This window comes from Malus sylvestris, chromosome 17 (assembly GCF_916048215.2).
Source record: "Malus sylvestris chromosome 17, drMalSylv7.2, whole genome shotgun sequence".
Lineage (NCBI taxonomy): Eukaryota > Viridiplantae > Streptophyta > Magnoliopsida > Rosales > Rosaceae > Malus > Malus sylvestris.
The window spans coordinates 26,347,005-26,364,859 of record NC_062276.1 but is presented as its reverse complement, the minus strand read 5'-3'; the positions used below and the strand labels follow the sequence as shown (position 1 = coordinate 26,364,859).

At 37.4% G+C, this 17,855-nt stretch overlaps 2 protein-coding genes across 2 annotated transcripts; both read left to right on the top strand.

Annotated features, from left to right (window-relative positions):
• The first annotated feature begins 5,005 nt into the window (after positions 1 to 5,005).
• On the top strand, positions 5,006 to 9,797 carry LOC126611625 (uncharacterized). Its single transcript, XM_050279986.1, has 10 exons — positions 5,006 to 5,450; positions 5,563 to 5,628; positions 5,715 to 5,895; positions 6,043 to 6,239; positions 6,543 to 6,593; positions 6,695 to 6,786; positions 7,440 to 7,549; positions 8,893 to 8,987; positions 9,174 to 9,278; positions 9,450 to 9,797. The coding sequence occupies exons 1-10, from the start codon at positions 5,124 to 5,126 to the stop codon at positions 9,585 to 9,587; spliced, it is 1,362 nt and encodes a 453-aa protein (XP_050135943.1). The 5' UTR covers positions 5,006 to 5,123; the 3' UTR covers positions 9,588 to 9,797.
• A 2,982-nt stretch (positions 9,798 to 12,779) lies between these two features.
• On the top strand, positions 12,780 to 14,915 carry LOC126611926 (uncharacterized). Its single transcript, XM_050280238.1, has one exon. It carries the CDS (start codon positions 12,780 to 12,782, stop codon positions 14,913 to 14,915), a length of 2,136 nt encoding a protein of 711 aa, XP_050136195.1.
• Positions 14,916 to 17,855: the final 2,940 nt, after the last annotated feature.

The window sequence follows — 17,855 nt, the reverse complement described above, 5'->3', positions numbered from 1 at the left end:
TTGCCTCTATAAAAGGTAGTTTCTACTCCTTTTTAAAGCTTACCGGTAATTAATGTTCAACATTATATCATAAGAAAAACTAATTAAAAAGGCTTGAAAATTTTGAGTTTTAACGATAAGGACAAAATAAAGGGTAAAGTGAATAGTACCAAGATTGACTTTTTAGTGTAAAAATGTGGTTTTTCATTAAAGTGATCAGTACTGGAAGTTTTTTGTTAAAGTTCACATTATTATATTACCACTAAGCTTTCAACGCGGTGCCCTAAGCACACTTTGATATCTTAAGCATCGGTGACATTAGGTACCGTTTGGTACGCAGACAGGACAGAACGAAACGAAAGTTACATGCTACATTTGGTGTACGCACATGCCGTAATGGAATGACGGATTAAATGACAACCGTACCTATCTACTTTGACGAGTTCGACCTTATCTGAGCCACTACCGATGAGTTCAACATCATCCCTCACATCTTCCACCTAATCATCGCCATCCTATCCCTCGAGCGATGGCGTCGGCCACGTCTTGTGAGTGGATGGTCTTGATGTTTTTGCGGTAGACGTCGACGGTCTCATCGTGGGACTAGTAGGGAGGAGGGAGGCAGCGAGAGGAAGGTGGGGTTGGGTTCATATGGGTTTATTGGGTTAGCCTAGGTTGCTGGGTTTGTGGTTGAGGAGGAGGAGGCTACGAGAGAGGGATGGTAGAAGAGAGGGAGGCTACGGAAGAAAGGGTAGATAATGAAATTAATGAAAAAGATAAGGGGTATTGTTATCCAAAAAGTTTAATTTTGTGTTCTATGGGTTGGAACAAGTTGTTCCAGGGGGAGGGTGACACAAAAAATTGATTAAAATATGTTCCACGGGACAGCGCGTCCCAAACAAATTGGCGCACCAAACATGGGACGAGTGCGTCTCATCCTCCGTCTCATTCCACGTACCAAACAATACCTTAAGTCAGTATCACACCAGTGTCTTTCAATACTTACTTTATTTTCTTTGCAGGTTATGTGGTGTTCTAAATATATAAATCTGAAATATAGTACCATTTTTATAAAGAATGTGAAGGCAGATGCCCATCAATTGTAGTTTTATAATAAAACAATATAAATATATGGATTTGAGATAAGCCACACAACAGGTCAGTTATAACAATTTGGTTTGGACACACTTTTGACTAGAATCGGACCTAATACTTTGCGCTTACAAACAAAAAAGAATAACAATAGACAGTTGCGCTAAGTTGCAATTCCCCAATTACAATTTAAAGTAAGGCATTTTAGCCAAATGGTCATTGAGTTTGTCTACCATCTATCATTGGTCATTTCATAAAAAAAAATTATTAAACAAATACCAAAATGATGATAAAAAAAAAATCCTCAATTTAACAACCAATGGCCAGATGATTTGACAAAAATTGAGAATATTTTTGTTATTTTATCCTTATTTAATAAAGATTTTTCACGGAATAACCAAAATAATTGATAGTTGATAAACTCATGGGCCACCTCTATTGAGTTCAAATCTCAAAAATCAACGTAAAGAGTTATGTCAATTTCAAAGACTAATTCGGCTAAAAAAACCTTAAGTTAAAGTCTTCTTCCGAAGGATGTACGAAAAGATGAAAGTTGTTTATAAATTAGTGGGTGGTACATGAGGGTGGTTCGGTACGGGATCCCAAATCGAAAATGGGATCTCGAAAATTTTTGAGACAGGAATTTGAAAACCAATTACAAATCGAAATTTCGATATTCCCAATTTTCAGTATTTCGGGATGGATCTGTATTGCATTTTCGGTTTTGAGCTTTTGGATTTTGGGGTTGAAATTTGAAAATTTTGGTGTGACAACCTGTCCCTAATTCTAAGCTTTATAAATTTTAAATTAGTGATTTTATGAAAATGCCCTTGAGGCAAAGATTTTACCTTTCATTGACCATCGATTAGAGAGACGTAGGACTTATATGTGAAAGCCGTTTGCGAGTCCGGATTATAATGATATAGTTACAGACGTTTGAAATTAGTTATTTAAAGTTCAGTTAAGTAAATTGAACTCCCACCTTATGGGAAGACTGACCAATCAGATTAAAGGGTAATGACCAATCAGATGAGAGAGAAGCAGCCAATTGGGAAAGGAAAGAAATGAGTCTCTTTCCCGTCGACCTGTGCACACCCACGACCAACCCGTTTGCACCCCGATTTGATTCCGGGCAAATCATGCTATTTTTCTCATTGAATCACCACCCTCAATCACCTTCAAATCACTCAGTGGCCTGCCATCCACCATCTTAACCCAAAAACAGAGAGTTTTGGTTCCAATTTCGTGAAGGCCGACGCACGGCTTGGTGGTACTAGGCGGCGATCCATCCATTTCTGAAACACTTACCTTCAATCACCACCACCAAAACACTTATCTGGAGGTCAGGAACAAATTGGACTTGGCGATTGAAGGTAAGTGCTTCAAATCGCCAAATTGGACCTAACTTACATTTATTATTGCTGAGATATTATGATATGACATACTTCAGTTTTCATTGCTCTTATGCATTGGTTTTTATACTTATGTAGTATTATTATTTTCTGGAAACTATACAGGTTTTACGGCGAAGGGTTATAACGTTTTCAAAAGGTTTTTATTAAAACTTTATTTTCAGGTCCACTTACCGTTGTTTTTTCGCCCCTATAGGTTCTAGTAGCAAAGTTTTCGTACCGACAAAGATTATTGGCAAATCTTGGTGTGAACGATTACCATCGATGGTATAATTCTCACTCTATTATACTATACTGTACTTATACTCTGTCATCATGTGTGAATTGAGTTCATTCCCACTCATAGCGCACTCGTATATTTAGGCACTTTTAGGTTTAAATTTATTAGCACAACTTGATTTGGAGTCTTAGTGGACATTCCGGGTCGAGGTGTGTCAGTTTGGTATCAGAGCATAAGTTGGGCAGTATTGCATTTATCACACGCATAATGTAAGCATTCTAGGTTCTTGAGCCTAATTTTCTAATCTTACCACCTTGTCGAATCACGAAAAATGTGTTAGCTTTTCCTAAGTTTTGGGCATTTTTGTTGACATTTTAGAAGATCACTTTGGCGAACGCCTTAGACTTAAAGTGAATAAATTCCCTGCCAAGGAAAGGTGTAAATTTGAGCCAAGTTGATGGCCCTAAAGCAGGGCTAATGTGTCGATCTTTGACCGACGGTTGACTTTTAGTTAATGGGTCTCAAATCATTCTAGAACGTCCTTGGGGATATGTTTTATGTAAGTTACGGGTTCTATCGATAAGAATTCTGAGACATGACTGAATATTTGTTTTAGGCGACAATCGTTCGTGACGCCTCGATATTCGTGTTAGGAAGTTGTAGCGCAGACCTCAAGTGAGTTGGTCTTTTTCCTTTTTATGGTATATATATATATAAAAACTTTATAGTTTCCACAAATGCTTTGAAGTTATGCATATGATTAAATAATGTTATATTTAAAATGTTGCATTGTTAAGAAATCATGAAATGCCAAACGATGCTACGATATGCATAGGTAAGTTTAGGTGAGTTTACTTTGTAATTGGAATTATTGCATCATATTGACATGCATATATTCATTTAGAGCTTATCATGGCTGCACCCTGGTATTAGTGTTCCCGCTCGGGGCTAGGGCCAGCCTTCACGTAATTGTTCACTTCCCGCACTGCATGCTCATCTTGGATCCAAGTCTGGTGCTAACCTGTCGTACATACCACAATAGGTGGTTCCGACTCGTAGGTGATCCCCGACTTATCGCACAACCTTCACGTGATCGTAGCACTTGAGCGTACATATTTATACCTACCCTGTCGTACAGGTCACACCAGATGACTTCGACTCGTGTGCTAGCCTAGATTGATGAGATACAGGTCCAGTCATACAGGTCGTGTTAGGTGACTCTAACTGACATACTATTTTATATTGGTTTCACACCAGGCTGACATTTATTATTGCTGAGATATTATGACATGGCATACTTCAGTTTTCGCTGTTCTTGTGTATTGGTTTTTATACTTATGTAGTATTATTATTTTCTGTAAACTATACAGGTTTTATGGTGAGGGTTTATAATGTTTTCAAAAGGTTTTTATTAAAACTTTATTTTCAGGCCTACTCACACTTGTTTTTCGCCCCTCCAGGTTCTAGTAGTAGAGTTTTCGTACTGACGAGGATTATTGGCAAATCTTGGTATGGACGATTACCATCGATGGTATAATTCTCACCATATTTTATTGTATTGTACTTATGCTCTGTCATCACGTGTAAATTGAGTTTATTTCCACTCACAAAGCAGTTTTATATTTAGGCACTTTTAGGTTTAAATTTATTAATATTTTCAACATCACTACACTTTATGGCTTCATCACTTTCCAGGTGTCGGCTATCACGACTTGATTCGGAGTCCTAATGGATATTCAGGGTCGGGGTGTGTCATTTGGGCTATAGACTATAATTTGGGCTTTTTGTCTAAAATTTTGTCCTCTAATTTCATATCAATTGAAATTTAGGTTTTTTGCCTCATACAAATTGAAATACTAATTCGTTCATACCAAGTCAAATTAATGTTCCAAAGTTCAAAACTACTTAATTTCATACTTCTATTTATAATATAGTCTACTATTAAACTACTTAAACTTAACATTCAAATTGTATGCAACCAAAATAAATATATATATTTTTGGTTCAATTTGGAATTCTCGAATCATTGAACATGTAATTCCGATTTCCGTACCGAAAAGTTCAAGATCGGTTCTATATGGATTCCAAAAATTTCGATATTATTGGTTTGAGAATTTTTTGGTTGGAGATCAAATTTTTGTTGGTTTGGTTTGTAATTTTCGAAAAAAAATTCCAGCTCTAGTGGTACATAAAAGATGCAAAATACAAAACCGCCCAAAGAAAAATGAAAAATAAAAATCAAGCGCGTGGGTGGCTCTGATTGGTAGATAATTGCGAACACAGAACAATCCAGAACTACCATTTTGGCGCCGTATCAGTCTATCCGCCTCTTCACTCTTCAAACAAACCTCACATAAACCCTCACCTCTTTCCTTCTCTCTGTCTGAACCCCTCTACCAGAGCGACGCCGTTTCGCTTCCATGGCTTCCATATCGGCGGACATCGCCACGACCCTTACCGGGCTAACTTCTCCCCGCTCCACCCGATTCCCCAGGGTCGGAGCCGCAGCCCTCTTTCCTTTCACGTGGAGACCGAGGACTTTCGCACGCTCCCAAACCCTACACTACTCGGTGTCGTCGTTTTGCCGACCTCTTGTCGCCAAGCCCAACCGAGGCTACAGAAGGTTCACTGCGGCTGCGAGCAGCGCAACGACGTCGCAGAGCGAGAGCTCCGACGTTTTGACCCAGATTGAGCCGGATAATCGCATCCCCGCCACCATAATCACCGGTTTCTTGGGCTCCGGAAAGGTTCGATGTTCTTTGAATATTTGGTGGCCGGTTTGTATCGGTGTTTCATTGTTTGAATGCCGCAATAATCTTCATTATTTACTGAAATGTACTTGTGAAATGGAATATGCAGACTACATTGCTTAACCATATATTGACTGCGGAACACGGGAAGCGAATTGCGGTGATTGAGAACGAGGTATGGGGCTGGGATTTGCAGTTTATTATTTCTATTGGTGCCTTTTTGTGTGGATACGAAGGTATGTGATTGTGTTGATTTTTCAGTATGGTGAGATAGACATTGACGGTTCTTTGGTTGCTGCGAAAACCACTGAGGCCGAAGACATTGTTATGTTGAATAATGGTTGCCTTTGCTGCACTGTGAGGGGTGATCTTGTGCGGATGATTGCGGACTTGGTCGATAAGAAGAAAGGGAAGTTTGATCATATTGTTATAGAGACTACGGGTATGGAATTTTTTTTGTTTTGTTTTAGTGCACTAAGCTTTGAGTAATGTGTTGTTTGCAAGTTGTAGGGTGCATGAAATCTTAATATTCTGAATTTGATTGGCCGGTATTGACCACCGTGTGATTTTGTTTTCTGCTTATTTGTAGGATTGGCAAATCCGGCACCGATCATTCAAACCTTTTATGCTGAAGATCAGGTTTTTAATGATGTCAAGTTGGACGGTGTTGTAACATTAGTTGATGCTAAGCATGCTGTTTTTCATTTGGATGAAGTTAAGCCAAAAGGAGTTGTCAATGAGGCTATAGAGCAGATTGCTTATGCTGACCGTATCATTGTCAATAAGGTACACTAATTTACTATGATTTACTTGTGAATCTAATTGCACTGCACTCAAATTGAATCCTCTTGATTCTTGAAAACTGAAAATAATGTGGCCCTAATATTTCAACATGAAGGTTTTCTATATTGTGGCTTCGTCCCTTTCCTTCGGGGCACCATTAATTGGAAAAAAACATTTTGACAAAAAAAAATTGGAAAGAACTTATGTTCACTTGAAGATTATTGTAGGATATTATATTCAGAATTACTTATGATTGTTACAGTTTTATTATAATGCCTGAGTACTTACTTGTCCATTCTCTCCTAGACCGATCTTGTTGGTGAGCCAGAAATTGCTTCTTTGGTGCAACGAATTAAGGTCTGTACCTTTTTTTTTTATTGTTTCTAAATTTTTTTCCCCATTTCATCATGCTTGCTTATGATCAGTCCATTGAACAAAATGTTTTGTCTTGGCAATAGAACATCAATGGCATGGCTCAATTGAAGCGGACTGAGTTTGGGAAAGTTAACCTGGATTATGTTCTTGGTATTGGAGGATTTGATTTGGAGAGGTAATCTTTCACAACCATTTCATCGTTGTTGGATTTAGACAATTCTGTCCTTGCTTAGTGGACATTACTGCCATTTCTATAAAGGTTCTCCATGATGATGCATAATGGTTCTAATTGTTCTGTACAATTTGCATGTGAAAAGAAAGGCAGATTACCCTGCAAATTATGCCTTTATCTTTAGGCATCAAACTAACTGTATCAATTGAATATTTGTGTCTTTGCGCTTTTGTAAATATTAATTTCAGCAAGTAGGAACATTAAGGGGGACTCGTGAATCTGTTTGTAAAAGTAGTAAATGTAATCAGACTACTCATATTTTGACTAAAATTTCACTCGTATGAGTCTTGGATCGTTGATGGAATATTTTTTTTCCCCTTTCCTTCTCATTTTTTTGGTTTGCGTTTCTTCGATTCGCCCTTTGTATACTACTTTCGAAGTTGTGTTGTCCACCATTGGTCTGATATATTGTCTAAATTTTCAATCATATGTCCCTTACTCTCCCATGTGTTAATTTTCTTTGGTCTAGGTGACATTAAGCTGTTTCATATTGATATATAATGCCCCATAACATGCTTCCATGCTTCATAATTTCACACCAGATCTTGTATGTGGAGTTTGATATGATATCCTAATCTTTGCTATAATCTTGCCAGGATAGAGAGTGCTATTGATGCTGAAGGTGAAAAGGAAGATCATGACCATGACCATGACCATGACCATGACCATCATCACCATCATGATGAGAAACACAATCACAAGCATGGTACATCTTTTTTATCATTAGGGCACATACTCATCTTGATGGTACCTTGTTAATAATTGTTTTATTACTAATTACAAGTTGTTTTTGCTGAGAAAGATAAGTTATTTTTTCTACACATTGAACATGCTGATGACGGTACTCTTGTTCATCTGTTGTTGAAGTAAAGCTAAATAGTTCTCAAAGTCTGTTTGTTGCACACACATCACTGCCTTTCTGGAATGGGTCCCAGTAGGCAGTGTTTTTGGAGTTTGAAAACAAATCATTATTGTGTATGCTTGAAAATTAGTGGCAGGGTGGTAAGTTTATGTTTTAGCTTTGAAGTTAGCTGCAGGTTTATGGCGTCACTTCAAAACCGAGTCCTCTGATTTGCTGAAACCCTTTTTTTTTTTTTTTTTTGAGAAGAAACAATTTTATTAAAGAGTAGAGTAATACACAGAAGTGGATAAGAAGTCCACCAACTATATTAGAAAGGAAAATCCCAATAGGATTTGGCTACAGCAGCCATTTCTAGACCTAGCTCACTTAATTGCCGCTAACAAATCCCACAGTATTTGAGATAGAGAGCAATTATTAAACTCTTTAGTGACCGAAGCCCAAAAAGCTGCCCAATATTTTACTCTCCCCCAAAGTACTTCTGCCCCCACTCCAGTATAATCTTAAAAAATCCTTTTGTTGCGTTCCAGCCATGTATTCCAAAAAATTGCCGATACCAGGCAACCCCACAAAGCTTTGGATTTTTTCCCTTTTCCAAGTGCCTTAAAATTTGTACCTAGTAGCTCGAAACACCCTTTAGGAATGACCCAACTTACTTTAACCTCCTGAAACAGTTTCCACCACAGTTGGATCGAGTAGGAGCAATGAAGAAAGATGTGATTTACACTCTCCTCCTTAGCTTTGCACAAACTACACCAATGTGGGGATAAACACATAAGAGGGTTTCTCCTTTGAATTTTGTCGCAAGTGTTGAGATTCCCATTGCTGAAACCCTTGCATTACTGAAGTGTTAAGGATAAGATTTTATTATACTATCTTAACCGCTCAGCAGCTCAGTCTTTTCCCTCTGACTCCAGTTGTCTTACGTTTTCTCTTATGCATTTCGTATTTCTTGGAATAGATAATAGATAACTACATATTCGAAGTTGGGGATGATTAGTTTTTTTTTTTTTTTTTTTTTCTTTTTGTCATGGTTACTCATAGTTTTGATTTAGTTTGGCTTTTTTTTGGATAGTATTTTGATTTACTTTAAGAGTTTCGATCTTCCACTATAATTGTAATTTGACATTGCTACTATTGTTAATATAGATTTATGAAGTGATATTCACACATTTGATACTGATATGCAGATCATCATGATGATCACCACGCCCATGATCATGTTCACGATCCTGGTGTTTCTTCTGTCAGCATAGTTTGTGAAGGGAACTTAGATCTTGAAAAGGTAGGATCCTGTTTCATCTTATTTAGCGATATATATGATAATTTCTCTCTGTGTCTTCTATGTGGACCTGTTGCCTTTTAAATGACACAAGTACACATTTGAGGGCCAGTTGCATCCAGAGGCTTTGTCCGGCAGGTATGAAAGAAAACCTGACAAAGACTACTAATTTTGTTTTAATTTTTTCAGGCTAACATATGGCTTGGTACGCTGTTGTTGGAACGAAGCGACGACATATATCGTATGAAAGGTCTTCTATCTGTTCAAGGAATGAATGAGAGATTTGTCTTCCAGGTGAGAAACTTGCTGCTAATGTACATTGATATCTTTTTTATGTAACGGATTTTTGGATCGTGCCTTTGCTTTCTGATAAAGAAGTTCGATATGTAGTTCTGAACAAATTTAGTGAGTGTTTATCTTTGTTGTGTATGTTATTGTAATAATGTGTTTTCGGTTGGGTAACAGGGAGTTCACGATATATTCCAAGGCTCGCCTGATCGGCCGTGGGGCCCCAACGAGCCAAGAACGAACAAGATTGTTTTCATAGGGAAGAACTTGGATGCGCAGGAGTTGGAAAAGGGTTTTAAAGGCTGTTTACTGTGATCTCTGAGACAAAGCTCGGTACTTTTATTCCCCTATTAAAGATTGACCAAAGGGGATGATTGAACATTTTGATGTACATGTACATGTACATGTGGTGTAGCCGGAAACAGTGTACGAGTCACGATAGAGAGAATCGATCGATGATGTTGTATGATAGTAAATGCTTATTTCCACATTATCGACCCGAAAATTGATTTCGAGCTTTCGTAACCATGTCCATTACATATAACAGAACAAAGTATACATTTTTAATCAAACTTTCTAGACAGCAAAGTTGCAGAGACAGACGGTAGAACAACATTCCTTTTAACCTCATGAGAGTGGATGTCCTCCAAATCCGAGTGCTGCAGAAGAGGAAAAGATCCCTTCAACTTAGGCCAATCTCATGCACGCCTGCAGGCTGCAGGTTGAAGTATCATAAGATGACATCCTTGCCCATGTTGCATCAAAGTGAAACAGCCTAGCTTCGCTGGCCAAGATGATCAACATACAGCGGATCCATGCACATGTGACTGTGGAATGAGTTGTGGGGCGGTGGCGGGCAAATTCTTCACTGCCTGGATTGAGCCTTCAATTATCTGATCGACGACGTTGTTTTTCATGAGAACTAGGGCCTTGTCCATGTCTGCTTGACTGCTGTAAATGGTTTCAGCTTGACAGATAATGCCACTAAGGCGGCGTTCTAGGGCAGTAAATTTCTCCGACCGAGTTTGATTAAAGATCTTCACTTTGGGTAGCAAGTCAGTACATTCCATGAGGATGAGCTTATTTTCAATATATTCAAGTGCCCACCTGCTTCAGGATCTTTGGCCATATCCTTGTTGGCTCTTCTCAAAAGATTGAGCAACTTTGGTATGGATACCTCCAAATCCATTGCGGTTGACATTTGCAATGTCTGAAAAGGTGTAGCAGCTGCAGAATAAGGTGTGGAACTGAACAGATACAACCAATGCTTTTCCCCTAGATCATCACTTTCTGCCGCCAATAAACCAAAATCATCAGCTCCCCTTGGTGCTAAATCCAAAACCAAATTATATAAAATAACATTATCAAACGATGAAGGAGCATCTCCGGTGCTGGGGTGTCAAGTGGGGCTCTACCACCACTTTCAACACTCTTTGTCACCGTTCATGCTCTAAATTGCGGTGGTGATGGTCAAAACAGCGCATACATTGTGTAAATTTACACATTTTCTTGCAAGGAATGTCGTTTTGAGTTGCTGAAAGCACCAGGGAGGAGGATTTATTTATTTATTTATTTTTTTGAGTTGCTGAAAGCACCAACCAGGAATTTCTTTTTGAGTTGCTTCAACCATCAGCGAGGAATTTTTTTTTTTTTTTTTTTTTTAAGTTGCTGAAAGCACCGACAAAGAATTTTTTTTTTTGAGTTGCTGAAACCACCGGCAAGGAATTTCTTTTCTGTTTTTATTTTATTTTATTATTTTTTAATTTTAAGTTGCTAAAAGCACCAACAAGGAATTTCTTTTTGAGTTGCTGAAAGCACTAGCTAGGAATTTCTTTTTGAGTTGCTGAAACCAACCGCAAAGAATTTCTTTTTGAGTTGTTGAAACCATCAGCAAGGACATTTTTTTTTTTTTGAGTTGCTGAAACCACTGCAAAGAATTTATTAAACCACCATCAAGAATTTTTCTTTTTTTGAGTTGCTAAAACCACAAGCAAAAAATTTTATTTTATTTTATTTTTTTGAGTTGGTTAAAGCACAATTAAATTGCTAAAGTAAACCTGCAGGGAATGCTGATTGACTTGGAGGGAAAGATATTACTTTTAAGGAAAATTTTATTTGAACCCATATAATTTAGGGAGCATTTTTGCTCACCACCATAAACTATGATGTATGTTCACCATACACCTAATCAATTGACACGTGTCATTTCACTTAATTTTAGTTAATTTTTTTCAAAATTGAAAAACTAACATTTAATGTGAAAGTTAACTAGAGTTAAGTGAAATGACACGTGTCAATTGATTAGGTGTATGGTGAGCATACACCATAGTTTATGGTGGTGAGCAAAAATGCTCCCATATAATTTATTTCTACACCTAATTTAAATTTAAATTTAAATTTAAATTGTCTTTTTTACTCTATTGCATAATTATCATCAAGTACGAAATGAAATTAACAATAAAACTAAAACTTATCAATAAACCCATATAAACCCTACCGTCACTCCTTGTTTCATCCAAATTAATAATCCATGTAATGGTTTCATCTGGACTTCTAGTGCATGGTTCTTTCGTTACAGTACCATGGGTGAGACATGATTCATTCAAGCCATGAAACTAGCAATCATTGAAATGTCATCTGCTTCTGGTAGGGACAGAGGGGTACCTTTTCCCTGTCAATTGGATAAGATTGTGTCAACCTCACGCAAGTCAGTGTTGATCAACCGTACATGGCATTTGGGATCTGCACTAGTCTTCAAGGTCTGAAGATGTGAAAAATGATTCTTGATTAAAGATATGAACACACATGAAATCAAATAAGCACTCTTCCAAACATTACTAAAAGCAAGTAAATTTGTTGCATCCCATACAAATAGAAAATAACTTGAATTAGCCCTATATCATATCCATGAAGAAAAGGGCCATACTTCAGTTGGTGATTTGATTTCAACTTTGATGAGCTCTCTCCAAAAAAACCAGTGCATGGTTTTTATAGTTTCACAATTTAGTTTAGCGAAACAGAAATTGAAATATTATTGATTGGTAACCCTATCCTAATACGATTGCAAAGAAGACCATATTTCATAGATTATGAATTTGTCCACTTTTTCATAGTCCTAACTTGAAATGGACTTTTTTTTGCAAATTTTGAATTTGTATTTTCTAAAATGAGTATAGAGATAAATTTATCAATTGAATTAGGTTTGTGACGGTAGTTTAGGTAATAAATTTGGGTTTAAAGAGATATTGATAATTTAATTAAAGAATGTTAAGGATTAGCAAGGACTGCATCCAACGTATCCCTTTAATAATAATACAGATTAAGTAAACAATTTTCGTATTTATTTTGCTTAATTTAATTCGTGGTATTTCTCTTTCCAATATATGCAAAAGAGATTCAAATTTCTTAAAAGAGAATGGGAATCTCTCCCCTGCCTGCCAATATATATTGTAGAAACTAACTTTAAAAATTCTCTCCAGGGAAGGGAAAGGGAGCCAAAGAAAGTATATGGATTCCCCAACGGATTCCCCAATTCCTAGCAGCGTCATGAAGATATGGGATCAGTGGAATCTCCGGGGCATTATCATCTTAAGCCTCTCATTACAGACCTTTTTAATTCTTTTTGCGCCCTTGAGAAAGCGCACTTCCAACAAATTGATGCTCATGCCTATTTGGTTAGCTTACTTGCTCGCTGACTGGGCTGCTAGCTGTGCAGTTGGATTAATTTCGAGCAGACAAAGCGATACTCAGAACCATGGAGATTATGGTGATCTTCTGGCATTTTGGGCTCCCTTTCTTTTGTTACACCTTGGCGGTCCATACACTATAATTGCCATTGCTCTTGAAGATAATGCCTTGTGGCCAAGGCACTTGCTAGGGCTCTTATTCCAAGCTATAGCTGCACTTTACATCTTCGTTCAATCATTACCGCGGAACAAACTATGGATCCCAACTCTCCTCCTGTTTCTTGCAGGAATCATTAAGTATGTAGAATGCACACGCGCTTTGTATCTTGCAAGCGTGGATGGTCTCAAGGAAGTCATGCTAAGAAAACCTGAACCTGGATGGGACTATGCAAAGTTCATGGAGGAGTACTCGTCAAAAAAGGATGCCAACCTTCCAATTGAAATCCATGTCACAGAACACTCCATAATGGATAAACCTAATGCTTATCGCCTAGGACGAGACGAAATGGACGATAATGTTGCAGTAGTGCGACACGCCTATCACTTCTTTCAAATCTTCAAGGCTCTTATTATAGGCCTTAAGCTTAGTTTTTATGAACGCAAAGAGAGCCGTGCGATTTTCCTTGAGAGAACATCACAAGAAGCTCTTGACTTAGTTACTGCTGAACTCAACTTTATGTATGAATCTTTCTACACAAAGGTGGCTGTGGTGCATTCTAAGCTAGGATACATTTTCCGTGCTATATCCTTCTGCGCAGTTTCTGTTGCCCTTTTTTTCTTCTATAAATTAGAGAAACACGACTTCCAGAGGTTTGATATTGTAATTACTTATACCTTGCTTTATGGTGCCATAGGATTGGATTTAATGGCTGTTTTCATCCTCGTATTCTCTGATTGGACTACCGTTGCTATGAGTAACCCTTGGAGAGATTCTGTTTTGGGTACTATCTTAGGTGCATATCTTAACTTCAAGAGAACAAGGTGTCCTAAGAAAGCAACCAGTTGTTTGGAGCGGACCAGGCGATTTCTATTTCGAAGATGGTCTGAATCTGTCTCTACATTCAACTTGATCGATTATTCGCTCAAGGAATGTACAAAAGTGAGACCTACAGTTATCGACTTATTGGGCCTCAAGGGTCTTCGAGAGAAGATGAAATATGTGTTCCACAAGCCATTCACTATGGGGTTATGGGATTTCATATTTGAAGAGTTGAAATATAAATCTATACTTGCTAAAGACCCTCAAGCTTCCAAAAAATTATTTTCAGCCAGAGGTGATTGGATTCTCCAAGATAACGAATTGTGTGGTGAACGCAATGAGTTACTACCGTTTGTTGATGATTTTAACTATGCTCAGAGCCTTCTGTTGTGGCACATTGCTACAGATCTATGCGATACCCTTGACAAGAGCAATGCAGAGGATCGTGGCTGTCGTGAATACAAAGCAGATGATCATGGCTGCCGTGAATATAGTAAGACCATGCCTGGGTACATGCTATACCTCTTAGTTATGCAGACTACTATGATGTCGTCTGTAGCAGGAGTTGCGCAAATCGAATTGTTGGATACGTGTGCAGAAGCCAAAAGTTTCTTTAGCAAAAGGAAACTAGGACCAGGAAAACATGAAGAGGCCTGTAATAGATTCCTCAAGGTGAATACAGAATTTAAACCTGTATTTGTGAGAGGGCGAAAAAGTAAATCTGTATGGTTTGATGCATGCATTCTGGCCAAAGAGTTGATGAAATTGGAAGAAAAGAAATGGGAAATCATCAGTAAAGTGTGGGTGGAGTTGCTATCATATACTGCAACTCATTGCAGAGCACACAACCACGCTGAATTCCTGGGTCAAGGTGGAGAGCTTGTCACCTTTGTTTGGTTATTGTTGTCTCATTTTGGCATATGGGAGCAGTTTGTCGTGGAAGAAGAATTGACAGGAAAACTGATTGTGGGCAAGTAAACAAACGTATTGAACAAATTGAGCAGTAATTCATATTCATGCAAAGACCTGTTTTGTAAATGGGGCATTTGAATTGCAATCAGTTTGAAGGTTAGGTACATAGCCACAGTTTGAAAGACCATGTTCCAAATCTTCAGTAAACATTTTTTCCCTTGTATAATGTATTCTGGATGTCATAAAACGTAACTATTTCTTTTCTTTAGTTATTTGATTGTTGTCAATAACTGTCATCTCAGAAGCATAGTAGGCACGAGATTTGTAGACAACGATGGTCTTGAAGAGAAGACATTGGGGTTAGCCTAGAAGCATCGGAGGGGGTAGACGCTATGAGTTATGCTTATGATACGCTTATGGGAGATTCTTTCCATCTAAATGATGCAGACCAAACATGAAGTCCTTTGAACAAGAGCGTGCAATGTGCTTTCATTTTAACCAGAATCATATCATTCGGCCTACGGAATAATTCAATGCTTAGAGGAAATTAGATCAGTTTTTCTTTTTAGCAAATTTAAATCATTCAACGCTTAGAAGAAATTAAATTATTCAATGCTTAATAAGAACAATCTAAAATATAGCTGCATATCAAGTCAACCAAATTCCGAAAAAGCAGATTGTTCAGTTTCCGGTTTAAGATCCTCTTTTGCTGCTTTTCTTCTTGATTTGAAAACTTTACAGCAATTTTCCTCTTTCATGGAGCGCCCATCCCCCTCGGAACACCGCCATGGGCAACCCAGTTGCAGAAACCACCAACAAAGAATTTCTTTTTTGAGTTGCTGAAATCAAGGTCTAAAATATCGATATTATCCCGATATTTTCATCGAAATTTCCGTATTTTTGGAATATTTCCGATATCATTGATATTTTAGACCTTGATAGGAACTCTATGTGGTACGAAGTCACTCATGTATCTTACCATGCAATGTATAAATTGTAAAATATTGTACTAATTCATTATATATAAATGATTATGGTGTGTTTAAACTTCTTTAATTAATTACTACATATTTTCTACACTCACAATGTTTGCCAGCTCGCTATATAATCAACTTAAATCAGTTAAATCCATCATGCAATACATTTCCTTCCAATTTTTTGTGATAAACTAATAGATAATTGACTAAATAAACATCCTGCAAAGTTTCAATAAAAATTTCCAAGTTTTTCTTACAATTTCCGTGGTTTTTATTCAATTTTTATCGATATCTATAATATCCCGATATTTCCATCGAAATTTCTGTGTTTTTGGACTACCGATATTTCCGATATCAATGATATTTTAGACCTTGGCTGAAACCAACAACAAGGAATTTCGTTTTTGGAAAGTCCACTTTTGGTTCATGTCCTTGGCCCAAATTTTCACATGGCTCCTTTTCTAAAGCACAACTATGATAGCCATGATAGCTTAGTGGTTAGATGTTAGATTAGGGAGTCGACGAGATTTGAACCCATACTAAGATGAAATGACATAACTCATTTTTACCATTGTGATAAAGGGCTACTTGCAATAGCCCATTTGTTAAGACGTGGCAAAGCATGATGGTGTCTATTTATTATTTGTTTTTTGGGTAGTTAGGCTTTTCTTAGTAGGCCAGAAAAAGGGATTGATTGTTATACTTGAAGGGAAATTTATGAGTTTCATGTGGGATTTCTAGATGACTAGCATGCATATACAATTCAAAATTTATATACATGAGCAACGGAAGCATGTTATCAAATAAAATCAAAGCTATAGTCATGCAAATCCCCTTCAAGGTTCATAGGTTTATATATAATGCATCAAAACATTTTAAAGAATCAAGAACAAAGTCAAGGAATAGATCTATACCTCTTGATCTTGATTTTAGACCAATGATGGACCACCTCCAAGCTCTTTGCTCCTTGAAATCCTTGAGCCTAGCTTCCCTCCTTGCCTCCTCCACTTTGAAAGAATGAGTGCTCCTAGGTTCTCTTCAAGTTTCCAAAGTAGGAAACCTCTAAAGATCCTCACCCACTAGTGTAATGAGAAGGATGAAGGAATAACCAAAAGGGTGAAAGATTGTTAGCTATTTTTCCCTTAAGGTGGCCGGCCCTTGTGAGTATTTGAGAGAGTTTTTCTTTAGCCTCTTTGTAGTTCTAAACACACAAAAAAAAAAACCCTTATGAAACATTTGCTATAAAGTTCCTTTTATAGACAAAAGAAACCTAGTCAACAACTTGACTATTCTTCTCTCCTAAACACCTAAAGTGGCCGGCCCTTGTAGTGTTGTTTGGGCTTTGGGCTTTTATTATTTCAAGTCATCCAATGCTTGAATGAAAGCCCAATGGGTTTAGGCCCAATGGGCCCAATTAAACCCGAACGTTTCTTTAAGCCCAAAACGATCTTTATCGCTTTTATGATTTCTTTAGACTTTTCTAAATTAATCACAACACATAATTAATCCAATTAATTGTTTCCATCATCCATTAATTACTCACTACAATAGTGTATTGGTGAACAATCTTTTAGGTTCTAATTAGCAAGGCAGTGAGGTAATTGGCACTAATCCAATTAATTCAATCACTTAGTGAATTGAAACTTCATTTCAATTCACCATTCTTCTTTGATGACTACATTTAATCATCTAGAAGAACTCACAAGCTATGAGTGACATCTAACCATATGTCATAGCTACCCAAGCTAATGTAGAAGTTTATTCAGAGAACCTATTCAGTTAGAATTACAATGTAATTCGATCCTTCTCTAATACAATACTCTCAATCACATCATTAGGGTATGGATATATTATGTCAAACCCCTAATGTGATTATTCCTTCTTATATGATTCATTTGAGTCGTATAGGAACACATTCCTTTTAATACGCTCGATACTTCGGCCGAAGATTCTCGAATCATATCTTAGAGCATTCTTCCTCTCTTACCGAGGATTAGAGATTCCTTGTTGCGCATACACTTGCCTTCAT